We start from the raw sequence: 17,343 nt of genomic DNA, 5'->3' as shown, positions 1-17,343 counted from the left end.
CATTAAGAGTCCTAATTTAATTGTACACAATTACCAAATAAATTATATTTCATTTTGTACTATATAAAAGCCTCTTAATCATTCTGACCACTTAATCATTTTACACCAAACCATTCAGTAATTGTCAAATAGTCCCTTAAAAAACAAATATTAAACAAAAGTTTTTATTTTGTATTAAGAATAAGTTTAAGCTTCCAAAAGGTGTCAAATGGCAGAAGATTAAGGAAATGTCCAAATGAACCAAACAAACCGTTGTACACGTGCATTCGCACGTGCATACCAACCCATACCCCACAAAGGTTTGTTAATATAATAAATAAATAATACATACTAATTTATTTTTTATTTTAATCCAACAAAACAAAACAAATAATATTTAAAAAAAAAACCACAATTGTTAAAAATTCACCATCATTATATTTTTTTCAAACTATTATGCATCGTCATCGTTGACCTACAAACAATATTAAACAAAACTACACCTAACAATATAGTATACTTTTTGGTTGTACCTGGATTTGTTCTTCCAATATCTGCAGGCGCTCTCTATATTCCCATTGAATCCTTCCACATTTTCTCATTCATTTCAACCATGATGAATCAGAAGAACCAATTGAGTTAAGTTCCATAAAGCAGAATAACGAAGAAGCAGAGTCATGTTTGCAGGAAAATTTGTATTCATCGTCTTCTTGATTTTAGTCACAGGTAATTCTTGTTTATCTCTTGGGTTTCTTCGATGCCAGTTCTTGATCAACACCCAGAAAATATCAGCTTTAAATAGTTTTCATTTTTGAAAAAAGAGATTATGAATCATTAAACTTGAATTTAGTTTCAGGAAGAGAAGCCATTGGAGACTTACTTGATTCCGACAAGGAGGCACTCCTCGGACTCAGATCATTTCTAGAACAGGGGAATAAAGTGAATCAAGGGGCCTATAAGCAATGGGACTCACAAGCATCGTCGCCTTGCACATGGCCGGGAATTTCCTGCTCCGGCAACCGAGTCATCGGGATCAACCTCTCCTACAACAACATTGCTGGAAAGATATTCGGGAACTTCTCGGCTTTGACGGAGCTTGCTTACCTCGACTTATCGACAAACACCATCGGCGGCAGCCTTCCGGTGGACTTGGGTAGCTGCCAAAACCTCAAAGTATTGAACCTGTCACACAACATGATTGATGGTGAGCTTAATTTGAGTGGACTCAGCAGCCTGGAAATATTAGACTTATCCGTCAACAGATTCTCCGGCAACATTTCCATGAGTTTTCCGATTATCTGCAGCAGCCTAGTGGTTGCTAACCTCTCGGAAAATAAATTCTCGGGAGAAATTGGAAGCTCAATTGATGGGTGCCCCAAGCTGGAATACGTCGACTTGAGCGCAAATTCACTCACCGGAAACCTCTGGTTTGGATTCCACAGGTTCAAGAAGTTTGCAGTGTGTGAAAACCGGCTAAACAACAAGCTCCAGACCTGGATTTTTCCAGAAAACTGCAGTTTACAGGAATTGGACCTGTCGGAAAACTCACTCGCTGGAGAAATCCCCAAGGAGATTTCAAATTGCAAGAATTTAACCATCTTAAACCTGTGGGGAAACTACTTCTCTGGGAAAATTCCAGGAGAACTTGGATTGATTCCAAACCTTCAACAGCTTTCCTTAGGCAACAACACCCTTGACAGCCAAATTCCAGAATCTTTACTTGGCTTGAAGAAGTTGGAGTTCTTGGATTTAAGCAGGAACAGTTTTGGAGGCGATATACAAGAGATTCTCGGACATCTAACTCAAGTCAAAACTCTGCTCCTACATTCGAACAGATACTCCGGCGGGTTGAGCACATCAGGAATACTCCGGCTGCAGAATGTTTCAAGCCTAGACCTGAGTTACAACAATCTGTCAGGTCTGTTGCCGGTCGAAATCTCTCAGATGGCAAGTTTGAAGTACTTATTTCTTGCAAACAACCAATTCTCCGGCAGCATACCTTCAGAATACGGAAGCTTGCTAGGACTCCAAGCTCTTGATCTCTCTAACAATCACCTAGACGGACCAATCCCACCAAGTTTCGGACATTTGTCGTCTCTTTTATGGTTGATGGTTGCTAATAATTCATTAACGGGCCAATTGCCACCAGAGTTAGGGAATTGTAGCAGCTTGTTGTGGCTGAATCTTCAAAACAATCAACTCACCGGTCCAATTTGGCCGGAGCTTACCAACATGGGGAAGAATGCTACACCGACTTTCCTAATAAACAGACAAGATAGTCTCATTGAGGACTCAGGAGAATGCTCGACCTTGAGAAGATGGATACCAGCGGATTACCAGCCATTCAGCTTTGTGTATACACTTCTTAACATGAAGAAATGTAAGAGTTTATGGGATAAGATACTTAAAGGATATGGGATTTTTCCGGTTTGCCTCCCGGAATCCAACATCCGAGTACAGCCGATATCGGGCTATCTTCAACTCAGTGGAAATCGTTTATCTGGACAGATACCGCCGGGTATCGGGAAGATGGGTGACTACAGCATGTTGCACGTGGGGGGAAACGAATTTTCCGGTACACTTCCAGATGAGATCGGAGGAATGACGCTCGTTGTGTTGAATGTTTCTCAAAACAAATTCTCTGGTCGAGTTCCAAGGCAGCTTGGCAATCTCAAGTGTTTGAGGAATCTTGACTTATCATACAACAATTTCTCTGGTAAATTTCCGACCAACTTGAACAATTTGACAGATTTGAGTAGCTTCAACGTCTCCTACAATCCGTATATCTCAGGCTCCATTCCAGAGACGGGACAACTTGCTACTTTTGAGATATGGTCATATCTCGGTGACCCATTGTTACGCCTGCCTTCTTTCATAGACAATTCATCAAACACTTCATCTGCAACCAGTGACGGGATATCAACACCACAAAAATGGGGAGCAGTTTTGGTTTTCATCTTTCTATTGCTAGCTTTCTTGGTGTGTGGTGTCATGACAATCATCGTCTGCCTAGCAACCAAGAGCACTTCCGATCAACCACAATTTCTGCTGTGGGAAACAAAGTCTGGAAATGGCACCGCCGGCTCTTCACCGTGGTTATCCGACACGGTGAAGGTAATCAGTTTGGACAAAACGGCGTTCACACATGCAGACATTTTGAATGCGACGGGAAACTTCTCAAACGACAGAATCATAGGGAGGGGTGGTTTTGGGACGGTTTACCGAGGAGTATTGCCGGACGGCAGAGTCGTGGCAGTGAAAAAGAAGCTAAGAGAGGGCATAGAGGGGGAAAAAGAGTTTAAAGCTGAAATGGAAGTACTCACCGGAAATGGCTTCGGCTGGCCACACCCAAACCTCGTGACACTTTATGGATGGTGCTTGGATGGATCGGAAAAACTACTGGTTTACGAGTATATGGAAGGTGGCACTTTAGAAGATCTGATTCACGATAGAATTGGGTTCCCATGGAGGCGGCGAATCAATGTCGCCATTGATGTAGCTCATGCCTTGGTGTTCTTACACCATGAGTGTAATCCTGCAATCGTTCATCGAGACGTAAAAGCTAGCAATGTGTTACTAGACAAGAAGGGGAAGGCTCATGTGACGGATTTCGGGCTGGCTCGGATTATGGACGCCGGCGACAGCCATGTTAGCACGATGGTGGCTGGGACGGTTGGGTATGTGGCACCGGAGTATGGGCAAACATGGCAAGCCACCACAAAAGGTGATGTCTATAGCTACGGTGTGTTGGTAATGGAGTTAGCGACAGGGAGGAGGGCGGTGGAAGGTGGAGGGGAGTGTTTGGTTGAGTGGTCGAGAAGGGTGAGGGGGCGGCGGTTTGTGATTCCGATGTCGTTCTTGGTGTCGGGGATGAGTGAAGGAATGGTTGAAATGCGTGACTTGTTATGGTTGGGAGTGAGGTGCACAACTGATGAACCTCAATCCCGACCAAATATGAAGGAGGTTCTAGATACTTTGGTTCGAATTTCTGCTAGGTCCAAGGGATTTTAGTTATGGGATTGTATCTTGTCCATAAATTTACAAATATGAATCAACAATATATCAGTTGGACTTGGACCAATTCTCTTCCATATTTTATGAACTCCATTTCTTCAATAGCTCTTTTAGACATTAATCTAACGACGGGGTTCCATGTATTCCTATATGATATCAGAATCAACACTCCAAGGCAACCTGTGCCGGTTTGGCCTATGTTGTAGGGAGTGTGTTTGATTCCACATCAGTAGGCTTGACTAAAATTGTTCTCGATATGTTTGAAACCTCCAATTTTCATCACAAGGGCTAGTTTAGAGAGTAATGTAACGAACGGGTTCCACATTGATAAACTTATATTTAAACATGTTTTTATAATGAATCTAGTACATATTGTAATGTTTATATAACTTATAGAACCTCTTTAATTTAGTTATTGATTGGTATTTGATAGGTGCCAAAATGATGGATTTTAATACAAACAGAGCATATATTTTGAAACTATTACAAGGTCGGGCATAGTTTTCTGAAGGAATATGAAGCTGAGCATACTTATGAAATGGGTTCTAGACTGGGCATACGAATTCAAATGGCGTGAAAATGAAGCATATTTACTCAAATGTTGCTTAAAAAAAAGAGAAGTATACGCGGTAACCTTATACATCATCAATGATAACAACTCGTGAATAGAGTTGCATTAATAATCCAAAGTCGAGGTTCTTTTTATTCCAATCGTCTATAATAAATTTTAATCGCATGTTTAGTCTAATTAATCAAATCCACCCCTCCTTTTTGTAATTACTTTTAAGCCGTCGCCTTGTATTTGATTTTTTTAGACATAGTAAATTAAACCGAGTCCCTATGGATTTGACCCGACTTACCGCTATTACAATTTTTGTTGTAATTAGTTCGTAGTTGGAATTTATTATTTGGTGGACTAGGCATCCGTCACACATATTCTCACAATCAAATAAATATCAATAAAGAAGCATATGTATGATATTTAGAAGAATCAAAAATCCATATCCAAGTCTTATATTGATATTTTCCAACAAGCTACACTTTGCCATTGCATGCCACCCTTGGGTTGTTATCCAAGTAATTTTGTTTTTGAAAGCAGAAGCATATTCTATTGATCTTTGCTTTCAGAAACAACAAAAACCTTTGGTGGAATACTACCCATATTATATATTATATAATATATATATATATATATGAATATTTAATATTGATTTACAGGGAAACAGCTTCAGCTTCAAGTTGAGTAAAATGAGGGCTTTGATGAGCCACTTGAAGCAGTTGTTCGTCGTCGTAGTGATCCCGATAGGTCTCCAAGTTGACATCTGAGTTGATCAGAGCTGAAATACAAAGATCTTTCCTCCATTCTTCCAAGTGAGGGAATCCAACATGATCACCATACTTATCACAGTACTGCAACATCAAAAGCTTAATTAGATTATTGATACCATGCAAGAATATATGTGAACCTTACCTTCCAAAAGAACCCAAACCTTATATAAGTAATGGTCAAAGTGTAGTCAACTACCTCGAAATCGGCTACATCATGAGTATTATGCTTAGGAATGCCAGCAGCTTCCCTAGATTGATACAGGTCATGAATGGACTTCATCATTTCATCTCTTGATGGCAAAGTTCTCTTGCCAGACAGCAACTGAGCTATCCATTTTGCTTGTGATTCAAAGAAAGGGAACCCTATGATCTACATCCATCAATCAAAACAGTTAACTTCAAAAAGAAAGCTTTTAATGGTATATGAGTATGTAGTTGGATTTTTGAACAAGTAAAGAAAAGGAAAAAGTATACCTTTCTAGGAATGCCTATAAAGGAGAGAGATGGTGCAAGGTTTGGGGGAAAAGTGTGTTCATATAATGGTCCCACTCTGTCATCATCCACAGCTACTGCTCCTTTGGTGTCAAGAAATGGGAATGAATATGAATACCTGCATGCATATGTGAATATGTATATAACCCACTATTCACTTCCTTAATTGATTGTGTTTGTGTATGACTAAAGTTATATATATGATATGTTACCCTGTGCAGTATATGATTGTGTCTGCAGTGAGCCATGAACCGTCCGCAAACACGACCCTTCCATCTTCGTGTAGACATTCTATCTGCAACGAATGGTACACGTTAAAACAACGGCACTAAACTGCTGTAATTATTTTATAAGATTGGTGAAGAAATGGAGGGATGGTACGATTGGATGAAGATGTAAATTGTCATATTTGGAGATGACTTTTGATAGACCCTCTGAAACAGCAGGTGATTTGGCACTTATGTGGATCTCTTTGGCTACATTCACAAGCTCCATTGATATATCCTGTCCACTTAGTGAGTTCCCCACCACCACTACCACCTGCAAAATATCCGACTTCCTTAAACAACCATCCATTAAAAACACACCCACACCATAAAAAGAAGCTCAACATAAAGAGATTACAGTATTCGATAATTACCTGGTCCCGAAATGGCTCTGGAACCCTATATACATGACTATGCATTTGCTTTCTTTTCCATGCATCCATTCCTTCATAGTTTCAAAGAAAAAAACCAGATGTTATGGATATATATATATATATATACACACACACACACTAAAAATATAGATAGATATAGATATAGAGATGATTTGAACCTTTGATAGAAGGCAATCTAGGATGAGAATAATGTCCAGTGGCCACAACCACAGCATCAAACACTTGAGCAACCACCTTGTGATCAGAATCTTTAAGTTTGCTCTTAACAATCCATCTTAAATCTTTTCCAAGACCACCATAATCCTGAATCCCAACATACTCCACTCTAGTATTGAACCTAATCATCTCCCTCAAACCAAACCATTCACAGAAATCCTTTAGATACAACAGAAGCTCCTTGTGACCTGGAAATCTCCTTGTATCCCTACCTTTCTTCATCAAGAAAGGGAAATCAGTAAACCCCATGATCTCCCTAGGAGACGTGAGCCTCAACGACTCATAGATGCTGCTATGAATGGCCTTTCCATCCTGATCAAGTCTAGGATCATAGAGCCATTGGCCTCCAACATCATGATTCTGTTCCAAAACCACCACTTTGTGGCCCTCTTTCTTGAGCTCTCTAGCGGCCACTAACCCAGATGGGCCAGCGCCAATCACACAGACGATCTTGGGTGGATTCCTAACTGAAACCATGGTGTGTGTGTGTTTGAATCTAGGTTGATGAGTGAGTGCATATGTGTCAAGGTTGGAAGGTGCTTTATAGTGGAGATTGCTTCCAAAAGAAAACAAGTAACAAAAATTACTTGATTTCTTTCTTTCCTTTTTCTAGCTATAGCATGTGATAGAAATTCAGGTTAGCTACCGACATAATTAAGATGAGATCATCAACAGTTCAAAAAATATATATAAATTTGAGGGGGTCCATTGATCATCAATGTAGTTTGTGTTGCAAGTCTTGATACGTATTTTTGCCTTGATCTCGTCTATAATCATCTTAAACTGGTAGTTAATTGGTTGATGTGAATGATGAAGATGGAATAAGTTGCTTTCGAAAAGGGGTAAGTGTGTTCCCTTGCCTTCAAGTAGGGGCAATCTCTGTGCCCATTTTTTTCCTCTTAATTTTCTGGGAAATATTTTATTTTAGAGTTAATTTATAGACGATAAAATCATATAAATCATCAAAATACATAAAAGAAATTAGTAAAATAACCAATTTTAGACGTATTTGTAAACCCAATTATGTTGTTGTGTATTATTAAAAGGATTAAATGCATGAAATAACAAGATACTTTTATAATTTTTTTTATTATAATATTGTACTTTCATTTTTTATTATTAGATGAACATACTTTCGAATTATTTTTTATTAAAACATTGTAACTTTGAAAATTGGATCAATTTTAACGAGTAACTTTTTTATTTGAATTAAGATAACATGTTTCCATGCCATGTCATTGTCCACAGGGTGTACATAAATCATCCGATCCAATTTAAATCAACCGATGTAGGTAATTGACAGGCCATAATCGGATATCCAATTGTAACATGATCAGATCGATCCAAGATTCAATATCCAAATCGGATCAATCGATTGGTTCTTGGATGACAGTCCAACATCCAATAAAACTAAACCTATCCAATTCAATGGCCATCTAATTCCCCATCCAATTATCATCCAACTAATATCCAATTAATAAGTATATATAATTATTAACATTTCACGATATTTTTTAGTTTTTTTTTTTGAATTATATAATATTTATATACGGCAAATAAAATAAATAAACTCACATACCCTCCTCATCTTTGGTAGGTTTGAACCATTGACCTCCTAGAAGACCAAAAACTCACATACCACTAGGCCAAAGGCCCTTTGGTATTTTTTAGTTGATATTTATGTATATTGTTTTTTAATAACTTAAGAAAATATATGAATAATTGTTTGAATATTGGATCAAAAAATTAGATGAACCCAATCATCCAATCCAATGGATAACCAATCGTAACATCCAATTGATGGAACCAATCCGATCCAATCATCCATTAGATTTGGATCGGATCTGCTCACAAAATCCAACATCCAATGGATGATTGGATCCACATGGACTTCAACTGATGAACACCCCTAACATGAGACATACGTTTCTTATTACAACATTATACTTTCAAAAGATTCATTTTGCAAATTTAATTTACTTCCCTTCTCACATTATCTTTTACCACTAATTCAATTATAAAAATATAATTATATAATCAATATATAAATTTATCAACGATTATATAATTGAGTTTAACATATCAGCTTTTAAAAATAGATAAAAGAGTTAACGGATCGATTTAACATGTAATTATCCATTTCGACATATCCTGATTTTTTTTCTTTTCGAAAGCAATGGTGGCTAGGAATGGCTTCAGTCAGGTCACCAATTCACCTTACGATCGACTTGCTTGAATCGAAAAAGAAGAGCCCACTTGAATATTGGATTCAGGTTTTCATCAGCTCATTCAGGATGGGATTGACTCTTTCAGCTCGTTTGTTCATGTGTATTTTGACTCGGTTCTAACTCATAATTGGTAGATAAAGACTTATTTTAAATTTGTACTTACAATGATCTTAAATACGATCCTAAACTTTTTTTTGAAAGGCACATGATCCTAAAACTTAACGTTTCAAACACTATACTTATCGTTTTCTGAGATGTCAGATACGACATCTTTTGTTTGTTGGTACAAACTTGTAAGTTTGTATGACATTTTCGTTGTTTAGTAACATTTGTTGGATAGATGAGTTGGAACAAGAAAAAGAAATTGAAAGAATAAAGTAATGACTTGATTTGTCCCCTCATTTTTTCTTCAAGATTCATATAAAATTTCATTTATGGGTCGTTTACTAAATGCTTACCTGGTAGGTGTTTATCAAGTAATTTTCCTCACTGGACGAACATGACAAGACCCAAGAATCTTACATGGTAAGAGCGATGATAAGGATAGAGAATTTTACCCGGTAAGTGAGGGTGACACTCTTACCCGGGTAAGCGCTTACCATATATATTGTTGCACACGATAACATTTTAATATACTACAATCTTACATAGAAAATAAATTATAGTGTTAACTTCTAGCGGTAAGCGCTTACCGGATAAACATTTAGGTAAACAACCTCTTAAATTAAGGAACCAAAAATGATTTTGTGGGATTTAAAAAGATTTGGATTTGAAATAATTTGAAACTTTTGGTGTGTTTGGTAAGGAAAATTGCCCAATAAATACTTATCAGATAAACGTTTAGTAAACAGCCCCTAAGTTTTGATCAACGCAAAATATTTCAGAAATTCATGATCTTATCACAATATTTGTTTTGACGAGAAAAAAAATGTTTGATAATCCGTCTTAAAAATATAAAAGAAAAATTAATTCTATAATGAATCATGTAACATTATAACATGAGACTTTCAAGATTTTTCATTATATTTATCCTTTCATTCCAAATAGAATTTAAATAGATGGAAATTATATTACGAATAGTCAAAATCATCAATATTGGTATTATAAAATCAGTTCCGATCTGATATAATAAATCAACGTAATATTGGAACCCTTTTTTTCATTTTCAATTTTTTTTAACTTCTACCAAACGACTTACAAAATTAGAAATATGAGATTTAAGATATAGAATAAACATCTGGCGTGTAGTTTAGTTGACTCAAGGGATAAGTAGATGTTTGCTCAAAAAGTCATTAGTCTCAGATTCAAGTTCGGGCCTCCATCTGTCTTGCCGCCAGGTAAGTTTTAAATAGCCTACTCACATTAGATTCCTTTAAGAACGGGTACCGTATAAGGCCGGTCGGCGTTATCGTTACTCAATCTTTTGCTAAAAAATTAAGAAAAATATAAAGGTAGTAGTCAAAACCATGAGTCGTACAGGTGGCTTTTTGGTTATGACCAGAAAAAGAAAAAGGCCAAATCAGAAGAAAGAAACTTTAATTTCAGAAAAGCATAGGGGCACTTTTGAAAAAGACGCCCTACCAAAATGAATTTGGTCTATCCACGCATGCATGTCACACCCATAAAAGTTAAACTAAAATAACCATTTTACCTTATTTAAAACATAACATGAATGCTAATGTTGATGGATAATAATCGGTATTCGATGCTTTTGTTGTATTCATAATGTTTGGGTGGTATACGAGAACGTAACAGCAACAACATTTCGAAACAGTCTGATAATATACTGACAAACACCGCCTTCACAATCGACATCATGGGTGATATCTTTTTCTTCACTGACCACTCGGCTTTACTCAGCTTTCCCTTTTTGTCGTTTTGATATGTTTTGAATTCTTCAACGGTATGCTTCATGTCGGTGCCAAAGGCTTAGGGAAACAATGACCTGAACGACCAGAGGCGGATCTATAAAATTTTCAAGTTGTGCCACCATTAGATTATAAAAAACGAAGTTATGGACTTTTTTTTTTACAAAATCATTATTGGTCTGCTGGTTAGTTCATTGTTTTTTTATGTGAGGTTTTGTGTTTAAGTCTTTAATCGCAAACTTTTTTAAAAGCATAACAAACCTAAAATTAAAAGATCGAAACTAAAAGAAATGATACAAACAAAATTCAAACCAAGGTTAAAATAGCAGTAAAGTCGTATAAACCAACTCTGCTAAATTAAAAGAAACTTGTGTTATCATTGTAGTTTCAAATATATATATATGATTGCACCAACAAAATAATACGGTAAAAAACCCTCAACTTTTTTACACCACAACCCGAAGGAACGGTACGGTGACGGGTGGCTGGACCACAGTGGGTCCGTCCCCATTAATGACCTAGGTTTCCTGATGGGAAGATCAAATTATTTGACATACTTTGCTGCATTTTTTTGCACTTTACAAGTATAATATTTACTTTATATTGAAACTAAAATATAAAGAAAAGGCTCGCTTCACTTGTAAAATTATTCAATAACTGAATTCGTCATCAAAAAAGACATAGCATTACTTTAATACTTCATTTGTTAACAAAAAAAATCAACAATTAGTTTTTAGAAAAACAGATAAGCGATTAATGAACAGGGAGGGGGTTTAATCATTTGATAACTTCATATATTCTGATAACCATGAGAACTTTTATCTTAAGATATTGTTTTACATAATTTTTTCTCATTACCGCCGGAAAAGATTTGATTTTTTTAATAAAATCTTGAATAAATATTACCGCGGGATTCCACCGGAAACTGTTAAAAATAAATTTTAATTTATAATTACTTTCCAACGGATATTAATTTTAAAAGATTAATTAAATATCTGCCGATAAATTATTGTAATTATATTTAAATACAAATCTAAAATAATCAATTAAGAAATCTACCGGTTGGTTTTCCGGCGGATTTACGTCGGAAGTCAACCTTTTTAGTTGTCCGCCGGTAATCCGCCTGAATTTTTCCGGCGGAATTTGTGCGCCGGAAATACACAGTATTCTAGTAGTGATTTAAGACTAACATTTACTGTATTGATAAACATACATTTGTTTTACAATTGGTCTGCTTCATATGTATGGGGCTCATAATATAAAACTTCTTTATGTGTAACGTTTGTTTCAGAAACAGTATAAAAATATTCAGGAAACAAAGATATATCAATCGATATTCTAAATCCTAATTTTAAATGAAAAAAAAATCATATAAAATAAAACATAATACACTAATTTTCAGTACTATCACAATCAGTACAACTCACTTCTCTTTTATATTTCTTTTCCAATCTTATAAATTATTTAAAGTTGTAGGCTTCAAACAACCACTCAAAATCATGCTTTAGGAAAAGAAAAATATGGGTTCAAAATAGGTGACAAGATTGTTAAATAAAATTATGAAAGAAGCAATGGATTGTAAGCTACACCATCATTCCAATTTTACTTCTCACTAAAGCTTTCCTCCTTCATTTGGTTATGGTTCAATTTTACTTTTGCTTTAACCAACATAATTTTTAAGGGGTTGTTTGATAGTTGCTAAATGGTTTGGTGCAGAATGATTAACTGGTTAAAATGATTAAGAGATTCTCATGATATAGTGCAAAATGAAATATAATTTTTCGGTAATTGTTTACAATCAAGTTAGGGCGCTGAATGGTTAAGGGAGACTCATGATACAAAATCATTCAGAGGATTTTAAAATCATTAAGAGACACATTTTTTTTTTGCTAAACGAGATTCATCTCTTAATGGAACTATTAAGTATTTTTGTTTTTGTAACACACGTTTGAATGTTATAATTCTCAAGGACGGGATTAAATGATTCGATATTATTAGTACCCAAAAAAATGTGTTCGTTGGAACTTGTGAATCAGTTATAGTTTTTATTAATGGTATAAATTGCAGGGCATAATCTCACGAGAACCATAAAAACAACTAATGATTTATTATCACGCATTATGAAACAATACATGTGAAAGCACAATGTTGTGTCACAAAAAAAATAATACAAAAATTACATATTAAAAATAATTATATTGTAAAACAACATTAACATATTATTTGACAATCTAAAATAAAACATAATCAGTGATTCCCAAAATTCTGAATATTTACGAGATTTTCATTTTTATTATTCTGCTTTGAACTATTTGATTTCAAATTTTGTAAGGGAGGTTGTAAAGATTTCTATTTTTAATCACAAGGGTGGTGCCTGATTGGTTTGAACTTGGTTCCAAAGGTCAAAAGTATCAGGAGGTCTCAGGTTCAAATCCAAGGAGAAATAAAAAATTTCTTGTAGTCACGGAGGTTCAAATGCGGTGACTCTAGGCTATCTGCAAAGCAGGTGGTCGTTTTGAGATTGGTTGGTTCGCATAACGGGTTGGATATCGAAGTTAATAAAAAAAAGATTTCTATTATTTAGGAAAATTGGAAGAAATGGCCATGCCTATTGGCTCCATCATTAGGTTTTTGTATGTCACAAAGCAACTAGTAAAAGGTAAGATCAAAAAACTAGCTATCAAAACAACATGCCAAATAGCCATCTACATTTTTTTTAGTATATAATATTTATATACGGCAAATGCAACAAATAAACTCACACACTCTCTTCACTTATGGTGAGGTTTGAACCCATGACCTCCTAGGAAGCCAAGGGCTACGATACCGTTAAGCCAAAGACCTTTTAGTCATGTACATTATTTTTAGATGCTTATAAAATCTTATCGTTTTATTCTAAAGGAAATTTGATTAATTGTTTAAAATAATATGGTTTTAATAATTAAACTATAATGAAAACAATAACTTTTTCTGACTTAATATAAATCAATGTTTAATTCTTTCTTTGAGTAAATTACATGTTTGGTCCAAATGGTAAGGTTGCACATGGGTTATATTGGTCGGGTTGAAGACATTTGAATAACTCAATCTAATGTTTGCGGTTTGAAAAATGACAACTCAACCCAACCCAACTCAAATAAACTGCAACCTAACCCAACCATACCGTGCGGGTTGGTGGATTGATCGCGTTGGAACACGTTACAATGGTAACAACAAATGCAGAATAAACCTTCGTTGGACAAAACTTTCCTGACTTATATGAACCTTTGAGGTTGAAAACAAATAGGGTATTACTAAATCTTATGATAATCAGCCCCCAAGTCAAAAATAATCAAAAAATAGTAGCACACACATAACACAAGGTTTTAAAGAAGAAACCTCTGAAGGCGAGAGTAAAATCACGGGATCCTTAGGCCGCTTAAAGTCTATTACCACCAATAAACAATACAAAAGTCTTCTCTAAATAAAACGAGAGGCAAACAACAACATACTCTTGGAACAAGTCATCAAGAAGTATGGAACCAAACCAAAAGGAAAAAAGGAAGAAATATCACTTAGAAAAGCTACAATCTGTTGAACATCAAACAAATGACTTTCGAACATCCAAAACCAATCTCCACCCATGAAGCTACTCTCCAAAGATCACGATAATCTGACGGTTCAAACTCCAAGAATAGACAAAACGGCGAGACTACACTTTGCCCAAATATGTAATCGAACTTTTCCTTTTTTCTCTCTCACTTTTGTATCTCGAGGACTTTTCCTTCTTGTTAAAAAACCCAAGATACAAGACTATGTATCACTCGTATTGGGCTGCTATTTGTTGGGCTAATTTAACTATTCATCATGAGTTAGAAATAATTATATACAACCTAACAAATCTCCTTACGAGGAAGACTTCACCATCCCAATGATCGAGAAACATACCTTGAGCTTAATACTAAAACCATCATCATCGGTTTGAACTTCATCAATTTCAAGCAATCCATCTTCAAGAACTTTTCAAATCCAATTATACTTCATCTTAATTTGCTTTGTTCTTCCATGAAAGGTTTAGTTCTTCGCAACACAAATAGTACTTTGATTATCAGAAAGAACCATGTAGAGTTGTTCTTGAAACCAAGTTCCTTCATAAAATCTTTCAACCATAGTAGTTTTTTGCATGCTTCATTTTAACAAACTTTCACAAAAACTCACAACGTTCTTATCCGCACCTGAGAAAAACTGCTAATAGAACGCCTTACGGAACCCTATCCATGAAGAGGCATCAATATTTGCATTTGCTTTTGCCTGTTTATCACATTCTACCATCTTTGAGCATCACCTTCAAGTTTGTATGTCGCCAACTTAACCTTATGCACCTCTAGACATCCTAGAACCTCAAAAATCTTCTGTCCGTGAGTGATCCAATTTTTTGCATCCACTAGGTCAGTGACGAGCTGAAGGATTAAGGCTTGTGTTTCTGAAACCTCTCAAGCCATACATGAATGTCCCCATCAGGTGTTACCCCACTGGTACCTCTGGTTGGATTTAAATTACCACCCCCAATGTTTCTAAATTTGGTGGAGGTCCTCTGGTAGCGTGCTGCTAAGCTTCCCCAACTGCTTGGGCCACAATACTGGGCAACAAATTTGAAACCGTTTGATTTACGGCCGCTAAAATAGTTGGGTCCACTTATTTATATAAATATATTATTCAACAAAAGTTAAACATTGTTCTGTAATGAAGATTTCATCCACTTATTTAAAATTGAAGGTTAGTTAAACATGCCCATTGCAAATAAATTTAATCGGATGTAGTCATGGTTATGTTCTTCTGTGCTAATATGCGTTTATGTAATAATAGTTGTATTTAATTCAAGGCATGATATTGCAACTTTTGACCTTTCTAATCATATCCCCCTGAAATAGCCAAAATACAAAAGAAAAATGATTAATAAGAGTCCCAAGCACGTATAAACAACCCACAGATAATACAAAAGAAAGTTGATTAATAAGAGTCCCAAGCACATATACCCGTCCGTTGGTCGGGTACACGTCATGACTTTAAACAGTTTCTAAAAGTTCCTAAAACAGACCTCAAATAAAGTGACGATTTATCAACCTGACCAAATCGATAATATGAGAAATGTGAACATAAATTTATGTGACAAAGGTTGATCCTCTATTAATCATGACACTACTGCTAAGAGAAAATGCCTCTTCAATTTGTCAATTTGTTTGTTCATATGAAACAATAGACTATATATGGTTTATGTTTTATTGTTGTTTCCTTCTAGTTGCAGGAAATGTGGGAGAACGAAACATAGAAGTAAACAAGTAAAAGAAAGCAGAGAAAGAAGTAAGAGAGGATGGAAATGAACCAAGATCCATCAACAAACACCAAAACACAATCAAGACTTGAACTTTCAGATAACTGCATGCAAAAGACTAGAAACAGAAAGAAACCAAGATAGCAGCAACATAACTCGTTGATATCGGATTCATATATTCGAATAAAAAAACTGCTACAAAATTGTCCTCTAAAACCATACTCTATGCTTGTGAAAGGGTTGAATACAAACATCAAATATCAAAACCGATTAATTGCTTTGAAGGTGTCGTTATGTCAATTATAAAACATCAAATGTCAAAACCTGGCAAAAGTGTGAAAATACAAAGCTACTGAAAGTTCACATGAAACAATCCAAAACATAAAATAAAAGCTTGTGGAGTTGAAGTGTCAACGGATTTATGAAGTTACCATTGCTCACCAAACTACAACAAACAGCAGACATAGAACCCAAAAATTTTAAGATTTATTTTTATAAGATTCATTTGGAGTTCTTTTGTTTGTTTAAGATTTGTTTTTATAAGTTCGATAAGATCTTTGTTATAAATTTGGACCACACATATTTTGCATATTTCCACTTTATATCGTATGGCAAATGAACTATGAAATTTTCTATTCTATGGAGTATGAAGACTATGAAGATTTGTTTTGTCATGCTATGCGTGTACCGTATTTGGATCCACACAACATAAAACCTTATCACATTTTGCAGTGTGGTATTTTTCGGTTTTAACGTGTGTAGTTTGGTAACATGTTCAAAACTACACTTACACTTTGGTTTACGGTTTTCGCTCTAAGCCGGACTGTACAAAGTCGAAAGCATCCTTAGTTTGAACTCCATGTTTTTTGCATATATATATATATTTAAATATTACACCATGTAGTATTGTGTCAATAAACAACTAGTATATACACATGTAATACGACGGGCATTATAAGCCGATAGTTTTTAGAGTAAATTACGTTTTTAGTCTCCGTGGTTTACACTTTCTACCCATAGTGGTCCGAAAATCAAAATATATATAGATTTGGTATTCCTGGTACGCATTTTGCACTTATTAAGTCCCTCCCTCTAACGAAATCAAAAAGATTTTGTTAACCCTGTTAAATCTGAGAGCATTTTGGACTTTTAGTCTTTATCCTATTAAACAATTTAAAATACTTATTAACTGATAATATATATATATATATATATATATATATATATATATATATATATATAAAA

The 17,343-nt window shown here is 35.3% G+C and overlaps 2 protein-coding genes across 2 annotated transcripts; one reads left to right on the top strand and one right to left on the bottom strand.

The window, feature by feature from the left end:
- Window positions 1–542: 542 nt before the first annotated feature.
- On the top strand, window positions 543–3,996 carry LOC112510169 (probable LRR receptor-like serine/threonine-protein kinase At1g74360). Its single transcript, XM_025115489.1, has 2 exons — window positions 543–705; window positions 836–3,996. The coding sequence occupies exons 1-2, from the start codon at window positions 657–659 to the stop codon at window positions 3,988–3,990; spliced, it is 3,204 nt and encodes a 1,067-aa protein (XP_024971257.1). The 5' UTR covers window positions 543–656; the 3' UTR covers window positions 3,991–3,996.
- A 1,209-nt stretch (window positions 3,997–5,205) lies between these two features.
- On the bottom strand, window positions 5,206–7,168 carry LOC112509162 (flavin-containing monooxygenase FMO GS-OX-like 9). Its single transcript, XM_025114019.1, has 7 exons — window positions 6,634–7,168; window positions 6,455–6,525; window positions 6,196–6,354; window positions 6,027–6,109; window positions 5,797–5,932; window positions 5,519–5,692; window positions 5,206–5,403 (listed from the first exon to the last, which is right to left on the bottom strand). Exons 1-7 carry the CDS (start codon window positions 7,166–7,168, stop codon window positions 5,206–5,208), a joined length of 1,356 nt encoding a protein of 451 aa, XP_024969787.1.
- Between the last annotated feature and the right edge of the window lie 10,175 nt (window positions 7,169–17,343).

Source organism: Cynara cardunculus (genome assembly GCF_001531365.2).
Source record: "Cynara cardunculus var. scolymus isolate 2C chromosome LG 3, CcrdV1, whole genome shotgun sequence".
Classification (NCBI taxonomy): Eukaryota; Viridiplantae; Streptophyta; class Magnoliopsida; order Asterales; family Asteraceae; genus Cynara; species Cynara cardunculus.
Note: the sequence above shows the minus strand (reverse complement) of the source record. Positions and strands in the feature narration are given on the sequence as shown.

Excerpts from the sequence above, each read along its gene's own strand:
- LOC112509162 (XM_025114019.1), bottom strand. The coding sequence starts at position 7,168 with ATGGTTTCAGTTAGGAATCCACCCAAGATCGTCTGTGTGATTGGCGCT. Across the intron at positions 6,526-6,633 it reads TAGATTGCCTTCTATCAAAG|GAATGGATGCATGGAAAAGA; the intron begins GTTCAAATCATC and ends GAAACTATGAAG. Across the intron at positions 5,933-6,026 it reads ACAATCATATACTGCACAGG|GTATTCATATTCATTCCCAT; the intron begins GTAACATATCAT and ends ATATGCATGCAG.
- LOC112510169 (XM_025115489.1), top strand. The coding sequence starts at position 657 with ATGTTTGCAGGAAAATTTGTATTCATCGTCTTCTTGATTTTAGTCACA. Across the intron at positions 706-835 it reads CTTCTTGATTTTAGTCACAG|GAAGAGAAGCCATTGGAGAC; the intron begins GTAATTCTTGTT and ends ATTTAGTTTCAG.